This window comes from Vitis riparia, chromosome 1, assembly GCF_004353265.1.
Source record: "Vitis riparia cultivar Riparia Gloire de Montpellier isolate 1030 chromosome 1, EGFV_Vit.rip_1.0, whole genome shotgun sequence".
Lineage (NCBI taxonomy): Eukaryota > Viridiplantae > Streptophyta > Magnoliopsida > Vitales > Vitaceae > Vitis > Vitis riparia.
This window is the reverse complement of record NC_048431.1, coordinates 911,902-926,129: the sequence shown is the minus strand read 5'-3', so window position 1 is coordinate 926,129 and position 14,228 is coordinate 911,902. Positions and strand designations below refer to the sequence as shown.

Here is a 14,228-nt window from a genome sequence, read left to right as displayed (position 1 = left end):
TTTTTTTTGATGATTTTTTAAATTTCCTTGGACATTTCTTGAAGGACTTTGATGACATCTTAATTATTGACTTATACAAAGTGCTTAGTCTAATGTCGTCTAAGGTAGACAAAAAATAAAAAATGATTTTTTTTTTTTTTTTTGCCCCTTTCGGCAATGGCTTGATGTTGAAAAACTTGGTAATTTTTATCATTCTTTTGATTTACTCGTGAATAGAAGAGTATGTAATATATATCATCCAATCCCGAACCTTAATCCAATCATTTGAAAAAATTGATAAATATCAAATACAAGTCCAATATATTTTGTGAATCTACCTATTAAATAAACACAATGGAGAAAATATTATTCTATCATTATATTATCCATTGTTTAATTTCCAAAATTAATATTTATTTTTTTCCAAATTAAAAATAAAAAGTTAACAAATTAATCTCAACAATGTTCATAAATCAGAAAAATACATTACATAAAAATAAGTTTTAGCTTAGAAAAATTCTAATAGTTTCTTAACAACCAAACATAAATAAAAATTATAATCATTATCTAATTATAAATTTTCTACTAATTTCATAATTAATTGTTAGAAAATGTTTATTATGGTAATAAATTAAGAATTTTGATATATTTTAAAAAATATTAAATTACTATTTCTTAAATTATTAATTTTAGAATTAAAATTAAAAAAATAATAATTTAGGTTTATTCAGATTTTAGACAAAAATAAATAAATACCACATAGACTTGTTATACATTTTTTTCAACCCTTTATAATAATAATAATAATACTTTCTTCAATTAATTGAAGTTGTTAAGTGGTCCGAGAAAATTGTAGTCTAGAAATGCCTTTTGAAGAAAATATATACATCTTATATTAAAGTATTATTTATTATTTTGTGATTATTTTCCTTAGACAATGACTTTAAAGACTTTTCTGACGTGTTGACTCTTGACTGAAACAAAGTCACTCGTCTATTGCATGTGAGTTAAGCAAAAAAAAAAATGAAGCTTCATTTCTTTTTTTTTTTTTCATTAATTTTCTTGTGGTAGGTGCCTAATGCCTATCGAATGGACTTTTTCAGATAGAGTTCTACAACGGTATTTAGATTTATAGCCACGGTTAAAGTTGAGGACAGGATGGGGTCCATGATTGACTCATATGCTTGTGATACATGGCCCATGAAGGGTCGAAAGGGCTTCACCACTTTTTTGTATTGTGACTGGCACTGCCACCAGATATGAAAAATAAATTTCAATTAAAAATTCATAAATCAAAAGATACATTACAAAAATAAATTTCAATTAAAAACTCATAAATCAAAAGATACATTACACAAAAATAAATGTTAACCTATTACATAATCAATCATTACAAAATGTTTATTATTGTGATATTTTGGTATATTTGAAAATATATTAAATTACTATTTTTCAAAATTATTAATTTAAAATAAAAATAAAAATATGATAATTAATTTTGTAGATTTTTTAACACATAAGAATAAGTTTAACACTTTAGACATTAATAAAAACAAAAAATTTGACACTTAATAACATTTATAATAAAAACTAAACAAGCTAAAATGCCAATAACATTCGGCTTTATTAGATTAAGCTAAATACATATTTATTTAGATTATGAACAAAAAAAAAAACACCGTCTTATATTTGTTATGTATTTTTCTAGCCATTAGGAAGAATTTGAATATGTATAATAAATAATTTTCATGATATTTAACTTTCCTTTATATTTGATATGATCAATCAAATAATGGTATCATTTCTATTGGATTCAGTTCCAATCGTCAGGTTCATATATTTTTAAATCTTAGAAAATATATGATGCACAATAATCTAAACAAAGAATCATATTTTCTCCATTTTATTCATACACAGAAAATAATTTTTATATATTTAATTGTGTATTATAGAAAATATCAAAGAAAATATAATAAATTAAAATTAATTAAAATTTTATATATTTTAAAATTATTTAATCTTAATTTTAAAAAGTTAAAATAAGTTAAATGAGCTTGAAGTAGTATAAAAAAATAATTTATTGACTTTAAATCTATGTTGTATTTTCTTTCACTTTTTTCTCATTTTATTTTAATTTTTTTTTATTTTCTTTCCCTTGTATTTCCCTAAAATTTTTTTGGAACCAAACATAATCTTAAAAAATATGTTAGACCAATACTAGTGTTTGAGATTTAGAAATTCTTTATAAAGGATTGGATCAAGGTTCAATCATGATCACCCCTTCTATTCATGAGAAAGTTAATTCAAGATATTAATTATCTAGTGTTTGAAACATGAAGTTACTGTCCATCCAAAGAAGAAGAAAAAGTTATTTTATTTATTTATTTTGCCTAACATACACGGAATAGACTAAGAACTTTGTTTTGGTCAGGAGTCAAGATGTCACAAAAGTCCTTGAAGTCATTGTCCATGAAACTTCCTACTCCATGTTAAGTATTACGACGTATTTATACACCATTTATTGCAACAACTAAGGTATGAAATGAAATGACTTTGAACATGTGAGCTTTGATTTATTTTGCTTTTACAACCCTATAAAGTTTTCTCTCATGAGGTTTCATTAGGACCCAAAAACAAAAAAAAAAAAAAATGGAGAAAATATAATTATTTCTTTAGATTATTGTGCATCATATACTTTTTCAAAATTAAAAATATATTAACCTTGAGTTAGATTGGAACTGAATCTAATAGAAAGAAAATTAGTGTCTCAAACACCCATCCTACTGATTTAGATTACATATTTTTTTCCCATTTTAATCATTTATTAATTATTAATTTGGTGAAGTTTATTCTATATGAATGATTTATTTTTCATTATCCTGGTTTTATTTTTATTTACACGAGAACATGGCCCATACATGACAGAAAGGTCTTCATTTCTCCTACATTTATAACCGGTACCGAGATTTGAAATAGTTTAAAAACCTATCTGTGGATCCCGTATTTCGCATGATGCGTTCCTACTCGATGGTGAAACTCGTTTTTTTATTTTATTAGATAAAAATTTGATTTTTTTTTAAATACTTGGAGTCGCCACTTATTTTAATTTTTTTTAAAGGGAAAAATAAACTAAGAAAGAAAAACCCTAAGTGTGATTCCTAAAGGAAAAACAGGTCTATGAAAAATCGAGTCAGGTTCGGGGGTCAAGTTACTTATTGGGAAGGTACGGTAAAAAATCTTAGCACCCCTCTAAGTCCCTAAAAACAGGTCTCTACTAAATAAGGTGAAAAATGTGACAATTGGTAAAGAAATCAATAGATATCAATGAAATGATCAAATAATAAAACAAATCATGTATAAAAATAAGCAAAGTAGGGGTGAGATCGTACCTTGCCAGCCGGTAATAAAGCACTATCATGAAACAAGGTTAGTGCGCAGTGATAAGTGTAAAATATCTCACACAAAACCAATCAAAATCAAATAATATCAATCATGCAATTCACTTGAATTATTTTCGAAAGAAATGTTAAGAATGTTGCGCCCCCACCAAAGCCCAATTTATCTTGCATGAATTAGTCTTACAAATTCCATTATTTTGGAATTATGAAAAAATCATTCTTGTTTACTTAAAATTAAGAGAAACAGAAAATTATTTGAAAATCGAAGAAAATTTGTACAAGTGCATGCCAAAATGAAAATGACAGCAAAATTATTAAAATCAGGATTTTTTGTGACTTAAAACTCTAATAAATGATGAAAAGTGGTAGAATTAAAAAAAAAAAATTAAAAACTGGAGTAGAATTAAAACTATTTGAAAGAAAACTAAAGTTTTGAAATTTATTTGAAAATTGAAATCTCAAAAATTAAATTAATTTTATATTATTCTATTTGAAAGAAAACTATTTGAAAAATAATATTATTCTATCATTATATTATCCATTGTTTAATTTCCAAAATTAATATTTAATTTTTTCCCAAATTAAAAATAAAAAGTTAACAAATTAATCTCAACACCATTCATTAAATCATAAAATACATTACATAAAAATAAGTTTTAGCTTAGAAAACTTCTAATAGTTTCTTAACAACCAAACATAAATAAAAATCCTAATATTATCTAATTATAAATTTTCTACCAATTACATAATTAATTGTTAGAAATTTTTTATTATGGTAATAAATTAAGAATTTTGATATATTTGTTAATATATTAAATTACTATTTCTTAAATTATTAATTTTAGAATTAAAATAAAAATAATAATTTAGGTTTATTCATACTTTAGACAAAAATAAATAAATACCACATAGACTTGTTATGAATTTTTTCAACCCTTTATAATAATAATAATACTTTCTTCAATTAATTGAAGTTGTTAAGTGGTCCGAGAAAACGGTAGAAGTCTAGAGATGCCTTTTGAAGAAAATATATACATCTTATATTAATACTATTTATTATTTTTTTGATTATTTTCCTTAGACAATGACTTTAAAGACTTTTGGGACATATTGACTCTTGACTGAAACAAAGTCACCAGTCTATTGCGTGTGAGTTAGGCAAAAAAATGAAGCTTCATTTTTTATTTTTATTTTTTATTTTTTGTTTTCATTAATTTTCTTGTGGTAGGTGCCTAATGCCTATCGAATGGACCATTTTCGGATAGGGTTCTACATCAGTATTTAGATTTATAGCAACAGTTGAGGTTGAGGACATGATGGGGTCCATGATTGGCTCATATGCTTGTGATACATGGTTCATGAAGGGCTGAAAGGTCTTCATCACTTTTTTGTTTTGTGACTGGCACTGCCACCAGATATGAAAATTAAATTTCAATTACAAATTCATAAATCAAAAGATACATTTCAAAAATAAATTTCGATTAAAAATTCATAAATCAAAAGATACATTACATAAAAATAAATGTTAACCTATTACATAATCAATCGTCACAAAATGTTTATTTTGTAATAATAATAAACATTTTTCCAAAAGGCATAGACTTGTACTGCAGTTTTCATGTATAATAATAATAATAATAATAATAATAATAAAGAATTGAATATATATAAAATTTTAAATAATTTTCATGATAGGCCATATCACTTAACATGGAGGAGGAAGTTCCATCATTCACGTAACTTTCTTCAATTAATTGAAGTTGGTAAATGGTCCATAGGAGAAAATTGTATGAGTCTATAAATGCCTTTTGGAGAAAATATGTACATCATACATTAAAGTATTATTTATTATTTTATTATTATTTTCTTTAGACAATGACTTCGCCAACTTTTGTGACATGTTGACTCTTGACTGAAACAAAGTCCTTAGTCTATTGCGTGTGAGTTAGACAAAAAAATGAAGCTTTATTTTTTATTTTTTGTTTTTGCGAGAAAAACTTGTAGTAGGAGTCTAAAAATGCATTTTAGAGAAAATATATACACCATTCATTAAAGCATTATTTGAATTTCTTTTTTTGGTAATTGTTCACAATGACTTCAAGGACTTTTGTGGCATCTTTGACTTTTAATCAAAGAAAAGTTCTTAGTCTATGTGTGTTAGGCAAAATAAATAAATAAAATATTTTTTCTTTAGATGGACAACAACTTCATGTTTCAAAAGCTTGATAATTATCTTAATAAATAAAATATCTTAAATTAATTTACTTATGGACAAAAGGGCTATGTGTGGTGTAATCGTGATTAAACCTTGATCCAATCCTTTTAAAAAAATTTCTTTAGTCTCAAACACTAGTATTGATTTGACATATTTTCCAAGTTTATGTTTGGTTTGGACAAAATTTTGGGGAAATACGAGGGAAAAAATACAAAAAAAAAAAAAATAAAAAATGAAAATAAAAAATGAAGGAAAATATAACATAGATTTAAAATTAATAAATTATTTTTATAAACTATTTTAAACTCATTTCACTTATTTTAACTTTTTAATATAAAGACTAAATTTAAATTAATAATTTTATTTCATTCATAATAATTTAGGACTATGTGTACTTTCTTGGGATTTATAATGCTTTATAAACACAATCAACCAAATATTACAAAAAAAAAAAAAAAAGAGGTAAATTTCAAACATCCGCTTGACATTTTGGTAGATATGTTTATCAAGTGAACAAAATGGAGAAAATATAATATTTTTCTTTTACAAATTTATTAATTTGATTATTAAAAATTTAGTGAACCACAAATACATGTGAGATAATATTTAGTGAATTTATTTTTAAAAAATAAAATATTTTTAAAAAATATGACAACTAAAAAATAACTTCATAAATTTATAGTAAATTATGAGAAGCAAAATATGAAGTCGAAAAATAACTTTAAATTTTGCACCTTTTAGGTCGAATATATGATAGATAGGTTCGATCTATTGGTTCGTTGTTTTGAAATGAATATCGAACCAATGTAATTGTTTTTATTTTTATTTTTTTTGATAAATAATAGATAAATTCGGTTGGTTTAGCTTTGATTGGTTCATGAACACTAAACCAATGTAATCTTTTTTTTTTTTTTTTTTCTAAATAGAAACAAACATATTTAAATGGAAATAAAAAGTAATAAGATTGGATTGGTTAGGTTTGAAGTTGGTTGGCTAATGTCCTTGAACTTAGATTTCTAATTTACCCTCATTTAATAATTAACTAGAATAAAAAACGCCAATTAATTTAAAAAATAAAATTTAGATTTTTACATTTTTCCCAAATTAAAAATAAAAATTAATACATTAATTTCAACAATATTCATAAATTTGAAGACGGTTTTATAAAAATAAGATTTAACATATATAATTTTTAACAACCAAGCATAATTAGAAATCCTAATAATTATCTAATTATTATTTTTCTACACTTTGCATAATTAGTCATTATAAAAAAATTGGGGTCGTTCATGTCCTTGAATTTACACTTATCTAATTATTCATTAGAATAAAAAAAATTCCAATTAATTTTGAAAACTAAAATTTTAGTCTTTCTTATTTTTCCCAAATTTAAAAGAAAAAAATAATAATTAATCTCAACAATATTCATAAATCTGAAATATATTATATAAAAATAAATTTAACTTAATTTTTTTAACATTTTCTTAACAACCAAGCATAACTAAAAATCCTAATAATTATCTAATTATTAATTTTCTATAAATTAATAATTAATTATTATATAATTTTTGTTATGGTAATGAATTATAATATTTTGAGATAGTTGTAAATATATTAAATTACTATTTCTTAAATTATTTTAAAATAATAATAATAATAACTAATTTTATAGTTATTTTTAATGTGTAAAAATAAATAAGTTTAAGCCTTTATACATTACTAAAAACAAGCAATTTAACACTTAAAAATATTTAGCATTAATAAAAAAATAATGACCTAAATACTTATAATATTCCATTCAGATTTTAGACAAAAATAATAAATACCACTTATTTAACCTTGTTTTTTTTTTTTTTTTTTTAGCAAACTGAACCAAACGTCTTTAAATGAAAAACTGAACCAATTAGGCTACAATGGATTGGTTAAAATTGGTTCGGTTAAATAAGGAAATTTTTTATTTTAAAAAAAAGAATTTTTTTATTTAGAAAAAATAAATTTTTTCATTAAAAAAAATGCAACTTCCTTTTTTTTTTTCCTAACTCACACCAAATAGACAAGGACTTTGTTTGAGTCAACAGTCAACAGTCAACATGCCACAAAAGTCTTTGAAGTCATTGTCTAAGAAAACAATCAAGAGGAGAAAATTCAAATAATGTTTTAATACATGATGTATAATTTCTCTAAAAGACATTTTTAGACTTGTGTGAAAATTGTTTTTCTTTTTACATTCGTGTCAAAATTTTCTTCTATGGACAGTCACTAACTTTAAATAATTGAAGAAAGCTACTTGAAACTTCCTTAGCCTATAAACGAAAATAAAATATCATGAAAATTATTTGAAAATATATATATATATATATATATTGAAAATAAATGGTTTAAGTAATGCATAATTAGTGTAAGGTGGTATTTAATTATTTTTTGTTTGAAATTTGAATAGGCATAACTTTGACTTAAATAGAGTAGACTGATTAAGTGTTTAAGTTGTTTATTTCTTATTATTATATAAATATTGTTAAGTGTTAAATTGCTTGTTTTTATTAATGTTTGAAATGTTATACTTATTTATGTTTACATGTTAAAATATCTAAAAATTAGTTATTATATTTTTTATTTTGATTTTAAAATTAATAATATAAAAATGGTAATTTAATATATTTTAAAATATACCAAAATATCATATTTTATTAGCATAATAAAATTGCATAATAATTAATTATATAATTAGTAGAAAATTGATAATTACATAATAATTAGGATTTCTAATTATACTTGGTAGTTAATAAAATGTTAGAAATTTTCTTAGTTAAAACTTATTTTTATGTAACCTATCTTGGGATTTATGAATAACATAGTTGAGATTAATTTATTAATTTTTGAATTTTGAATTTGGGAAAAATATTAAAATCTAAATTTTATTTTTTTAATTAATTGAAATTTTTTATTCTAGTTAATAATTCGATGAGTGTAAATTAGGAATAAAAAAAATTCTTTTTTTCTTTGGACCAAAAACTTGGTAATTAATGTTTTGAATTAATTTACTCAGGGATAGAAGAGATATGTGATCCGATTGTGATTGAACTTGATAATTTCTTCTATATTTATGGCGGCCAAAAAACTTAAAATAGTTGACTAAATTAGACCAAAATTATTTATATAGCACCCACTAATAACTTTGCAACTTTGCATTCATCAAATGGCAAGTTGGAAAACCACCCTTCTAGTTCTTACTCTTTTTCTCCTTTCTCTGTTTCTCGAGCTTCTCCTAGCTCAAGCTACTATTATCAATTCCATTGATGGTGGTATGAACAAGGGCTGCATTGAGGTAGAGCGGAAAGCGCTTCTTGAATTCAAAAATGGACTGAAAGATCCTTCAGGTTGGCTTTCTTCCTGGGTTGGTGCAGATTGCTGCAAGTGGAAAGGTGTGGATTGCAACAACCAAACAGGGCATGTTGTCAAGGTTGACCTCAAATCTAGTGTTGACTTCTCACGTTGGGGTGGTGACTTCTCACGTTTGGGTGGTGAGATAAGTGATTCCTTACTTGACTTGAAACATTTAAATTACCTGGACCTAAGTTTTAATGATTTTCAAGGAATTCCAATTCCAAATTTCTTGGGCTCATTTGAAAGGTTGAGATACCTTAATCTCTCTCATGCACATTTGGTGGGATGATTCCTCCTCATCTTGGAAATTTGTCACAGTTACGTTATCTTGATCTTAATGGAAATGACCACCACTATGTTCATAATTTGAATTGGCTTTCTGGTATTTCTTCTTTAAAATACCTTGATCTGGGGTATGTGGACCTTACAGAAGCAACCACAAATTGGATGCAAGCTGTAAACATGCTTCCTTTTTTGTTAGAATTACATTTGTCCGGTTGTGAACTCAGTCACTTCCCTCAGTACTCCAATCCGTTTGTTAATTTGACTTCTATTTTGGTCATTGATCTCTCCGAAAACAATTTCAACACTACTTTGCCTGGCTGGTTGTTTAACATCAGTACCCTTATGGATCTTTATTTAAATCATGCTACAATTAAAGGTCCGATTCCCCATGTTAACTTGCTAAGCCTTCGCAACTTGGTGACCTTAGATCTCTCATTCAATTATATTGGAAGTGAAGGAATTGAATTGGTGAATGGTTTATCAGCATGCACTAATAATTCCTTGGAAGAGTTAAACTTGGGCGGTAATCAAGTCAGTGGTCAGTTGCCAGATTCATTAGGGCTCTTTAAGAATTTAAAATCCCTGGACTTGAGCAGTAACAATATTGTTGGTCCCTTCCCCCATTCAATTCAACACCTTACCAACTTAGAGAGTCTTCATCTGAGTAAAAAGTCCATCTCAGGTCCAATTCCAACATGGATTGGAAACTTGCTGCGGATGAAGAGACTTGACTTGTCATTCAATCTAATGAATGGGACGATTCCAGAAAGTATCGGACAACTTAGAGAGCTGACTGAGTTGTATCTTAATTGGAATGCTTGGGAAGGGGTAATATCTGAAATTCATTTTAGTAATCTTACTAAACTGACAAAATTCTCATTACTCGTATCACCCAAAAACCAGTCTCTCCGTTTTCATTTGAGACCTGAATGGATTCCTCCCTTCAGTCTCGAATCTATCGAGGTTTGCAACTGCTATGTATCTCTCAAGTTCCCCAACTGGCTTAGAACTCAAAAGAGACTTGGGCTTATGATTCTAAAAAATGTGGGGATTTCAGACGCAATACCCGAATGGCTTTGGAAACTAGATTTTAGGTGGTTAATACTTTCTAGAAACCAATTGTATGGAACGCTTCCCAACTCATTATCCTTTCGCCAAGACGCATTGGTGGATTTAAGTTTCAACCGCTTGGGGGGCCCACTCCCACTTCGACTTAATGTGGGATATTTGTATCTGGGAAACAATTCATTTTCTGGTCCAATTCCCTTGAACATCGGGGAATTATCAAGCTTCCAAATCCTTGATGTTTCTGGTAACTTGTTAAATGGCAGCATTCCTTCATCAATTAGTAAACTAAAGGATTTGGAAGTAATTGATCTCTCAAACAATCATTTATCTGGAAAGATTCCAAAGAATTGGAATGATTTGCACCAGCTTATGGCCATAGATCTATCCAAGAACAAACTGTCTGGTGGGATTCCGAGTTGGATGTGTTCAAAATCTTCACTTACTCAGTTGATATTGGGTGACAACAATCTTTCTGGGGAACCCTTTCCAAGCTTACGAAACTGCACAGGGTTGTCCTCTCTTGATCTTGGAAATAACAGGTTTTCGGGTGAGATACCCAAATGGATTGGAGAAAGAATGCCATCACTGGAGCAGCTGCGTCTACGGGGCAACATGTTGACAGGAGATATTCCTGAGCAATTGTGTTGGCTTTCTCATCTCCACATTTTGGATCTTGCAGTGAACAATTTATCAGGATCCATCCCACAATGCTTAGGCAATTTAACTGCTTTAAGTTTTGTGACCTTATTAGACAATTTTGACGACCCCAGATTTCATAAATACTATTCGGAGAGCATGGAGCTAGTATTAAAGGGACAAAATATGGAATTTGAAAGCATATTGCCAATTGTGAATTTGATGGATCTTTCTAGCAATAACATTTGGGGAGAGATCCCAAAAGAGATCACAAATCTCTCGACCCTGGGTACCTTGAATTTGTCCCGAAACCAGTTGACTGGAAAGATACCTGAGAAGATTGGAGCCATGCAAGGGCTAGAAACTCTTGACCTCTCATGCAACTGCCTGTCAGGCCCAATTCCTCCGAGCATGTCTTCTATAACCTCATTGAACCATTTGAACCTATCGCATAACCGCCTGTCAGGACCAATTCCAACAACCAACCAGTTCTCGACATTCAACGATCCGTCCATTTATGAGGCGAACCTGGGACTTTGTGGGCCTCCATTGTCAACCAACTGCTCCGATCAAGATCACAAAGATGAGGAGGAAGATGAAGATGAATGGGACATGTCATGGTTCTTCATAAGCATGGGATTGGGCTTTCCGGTGGGATTTTGGGCTGTATGTGGCAGTTTGGTTCTAAAGAAGTCTTGGAGGCAGGCATATTTCCGGTTCATTGATGAAACCAGAGATAGACTGTATGTCTTCACTGCAGTGAATGTGGCTCGTCTGAAAAGGAAGATGGAAGCAAATGGAGTTCATGGCTAAAAAGGTGAAATATCTTACATCACTTCCCATTCTTTTTCCTTCTTTTTGAGGAAGTTTATAATTGGGTTCAACTCTTTGAAGTTACAGAATGCGATTTTCATAGGAAAGATTAAGATACATGAAATTTTTTCCAAGGTTGAATTCCAAAAAATATACAAACAAGAAGCTAAGGTTAGAGATTGTTATAGGTTGTTAGTTGAAACTCTAAATTTATTAACAAATATACTCATTTGAGTATGGTTAATACCATAAGTACGAAAACTATAAGAATTTAAATAGTCTCTATAACCAAGTTTGTTAATATTATGTTGTTAATTAATTAATTATATAATAATAATAATGATAATAATGACCATGCTATTTATATTCCATGATGAAAATCTAAATGTTGCTTAAATTGAAGCTAATTATGTGTATTTACTTGTTGCAGATTGAATACAATGATGAATTCTTAGTGGAAATGAAGATTTCTTTGGTATGAGTGTTTGAGAACTTATCTTTGAAATGTTGGCAAGCAATTATTTTTCTTTTGGTAGGTTTGTTATTTGTAAACTGTCATTTAAGTAAGAAAAGTTGTAATATTAAGTTGGATACTCAGCCTACTTTTGATATTTTAGAGTCATCTATGCCTTAAAATTATCCTTTCAACTTCTATGTTTATGATAATTTGGTAGTTGATTATCACTAAGTACCAGTCAGAAATTTTTGTCCATTATTGATTCAAATATATTTTTGGTATAAGCTTCAAGTGATTAAGCTAATTGTACATTATTGAAAAATATGGCAAACCTAATTACTAACATTAGTGTTCATCACCTCTAGTCAGTGATTGAAATGTCTTTTTTATCGGCGAAATTTCCCCGATTCGATATTTCGGTTATCGGTGAATCTCAATTTGATATTGAAGACGGATAATCGATTGGAAGGAATTTCGCTCTTTTTCTGAAATTATCGCTGAAATATCTGTTTTTGCCGATTTTTCGAAAAATTTCCTGATATTTCTGTTGGTCAACGCGCTGGCTTCAGTCAAAGTGTAGCTCCGCTCCCCTCAAAATTAATTTTTCACTGTAGCATGGGCGTTGGGGTTCGATGAAATTGGGATCGTTGAAGAAGAAGAAGAGGAGATACGAGATCGCTTGCTCGATTGGATGGTGGGTCCAGAAAAAGGGGTTGTTGAGGACGCCTCCGCCAGCTTGGGGCTCCGAGTTTCCATACAAAAGCCCCCACCCCTCCAATCGGACGGTTGCTCGCCACCGGAAAAGCAGCGATCAGACGGCACCCGATCCACGATTCTCCACCATCTTCAAAACCCCACCAACAAAAACAATCCCCAAGATTCAATTTTTCCTTCCCCACCTCAACCACACCAAAACCCCATATCACAAACCCTAAATTCCTCCCAACCCAGACACCAATCAGCTCCCACAACACCAAAACCCCCCAAATGACAAACCTTAGACTCTCCCACCCAAACTCCCCCTGATTCAAACAAACTACTGGGTAATTCTTAAGCTAATTGAGCATAGGTTCCGATTCACAAACAAAGGTAAGTCCCTAAGAAAGAGAAACAAAACAATACAGAGAATGAGAGACGAATAGACACCCTAGCTATCGTTCTTCAATAAAGAACAATAGAGACTATTTTCCAACTTTTCATTCACACACCCACATGTATAAACCTATATATATATATAGCTATAAACATACATAAGTTTAGTAGACATATATATAATATATGAAATTGTGAATAAAGATCAAAGGTGGGTTTGATTTGTATGGATGGCGGTGAATACTTCTCCCACAAAAGGCATCTTTATTGGGTCATGGTTTTGAATATTTTATATAAATCAATTTAATTTTTATTTAAAATGTAATAAAACATCTTTCAATAAAAGTATTTTTAAAATTTAAAAATAAATGAATAGGAATATATTAAAAGAATTTAAGCATACAAAATAACTTTAATATATATATATATATATTATTCTTTATTTTATCATTTTTTTAAGTATTTTCATGAATTTTAAAACAAGATCTATATTTTTGTCAAAATATCCACCGATATTTATTCAATATTTTCGATATATCCATAAAATCTAAGTATCGATATATTTGTATTTACTAAGATTTCAAACTTTACCTTTAGTTGTAAAATATTTATCAAATAATGTGTTTTCTCTTCATTTGATTTAGCAAAATATGGCCTAACAACAGTGGTATAATATAATAACAACACTCTAAAATACACTTATTATAAATATAAGAAATGTTTTACTTAAACCATGGATCATATATATGTATGCGATCATTGTTTTTCTCAGGGAGTGTTGTATGCAAACTTATTTTTTGGAAACCCCACTTTTGAGTACTCAAGCACGAGGTAAGTGTACTTGATTGCTTGTTATTGGGTACTTCCTTGCAATACTTGAGTGCTCTAAGCTATGAAAGCT

At 28.2% G+C, this 14,228-nt stretch overlaps 1 protein-coding gene across 1 annotated transcript; it reads left to right on the top strand.

Moving 5' to 3' along the window:
- The first annotated feature begins 8,822 nt into the window (after positions 1 to 8,822).
- LOC117917968 (receptor-like protein EIX2) lies at positions 8,823 to 12,466 on the top strand. Its single transcript, XM_034834469.1, has 2 exons — positions 8,823 to 11,782; positions 12,209 to 12,466. Exon 1 carries the CDS (start codon positions 9,262 to 9,264, stop codon positions 11,776 to 11,778), a length of 2,517 nt encoding a protein of 838 aa, XP_034690360.1. The 5' UTR covers positions 8,823 to 9,261; the 3' UTR covers positions 11,779 to 11,782; positions 12,209 to 12,466.
- The last annotated feature ends 1,762 nt before the right edge of the window (positions 12,467 to 14,228 follow it).

Coding starts and splice junctions, on each gene's coding strand:
- LOC117917968 (XM_034834469.1), top strand. CDS start 9,262: ATGATTCCTCCTCATCTTGGAAATTTGTCACAGTTACGTTATCTTGAT.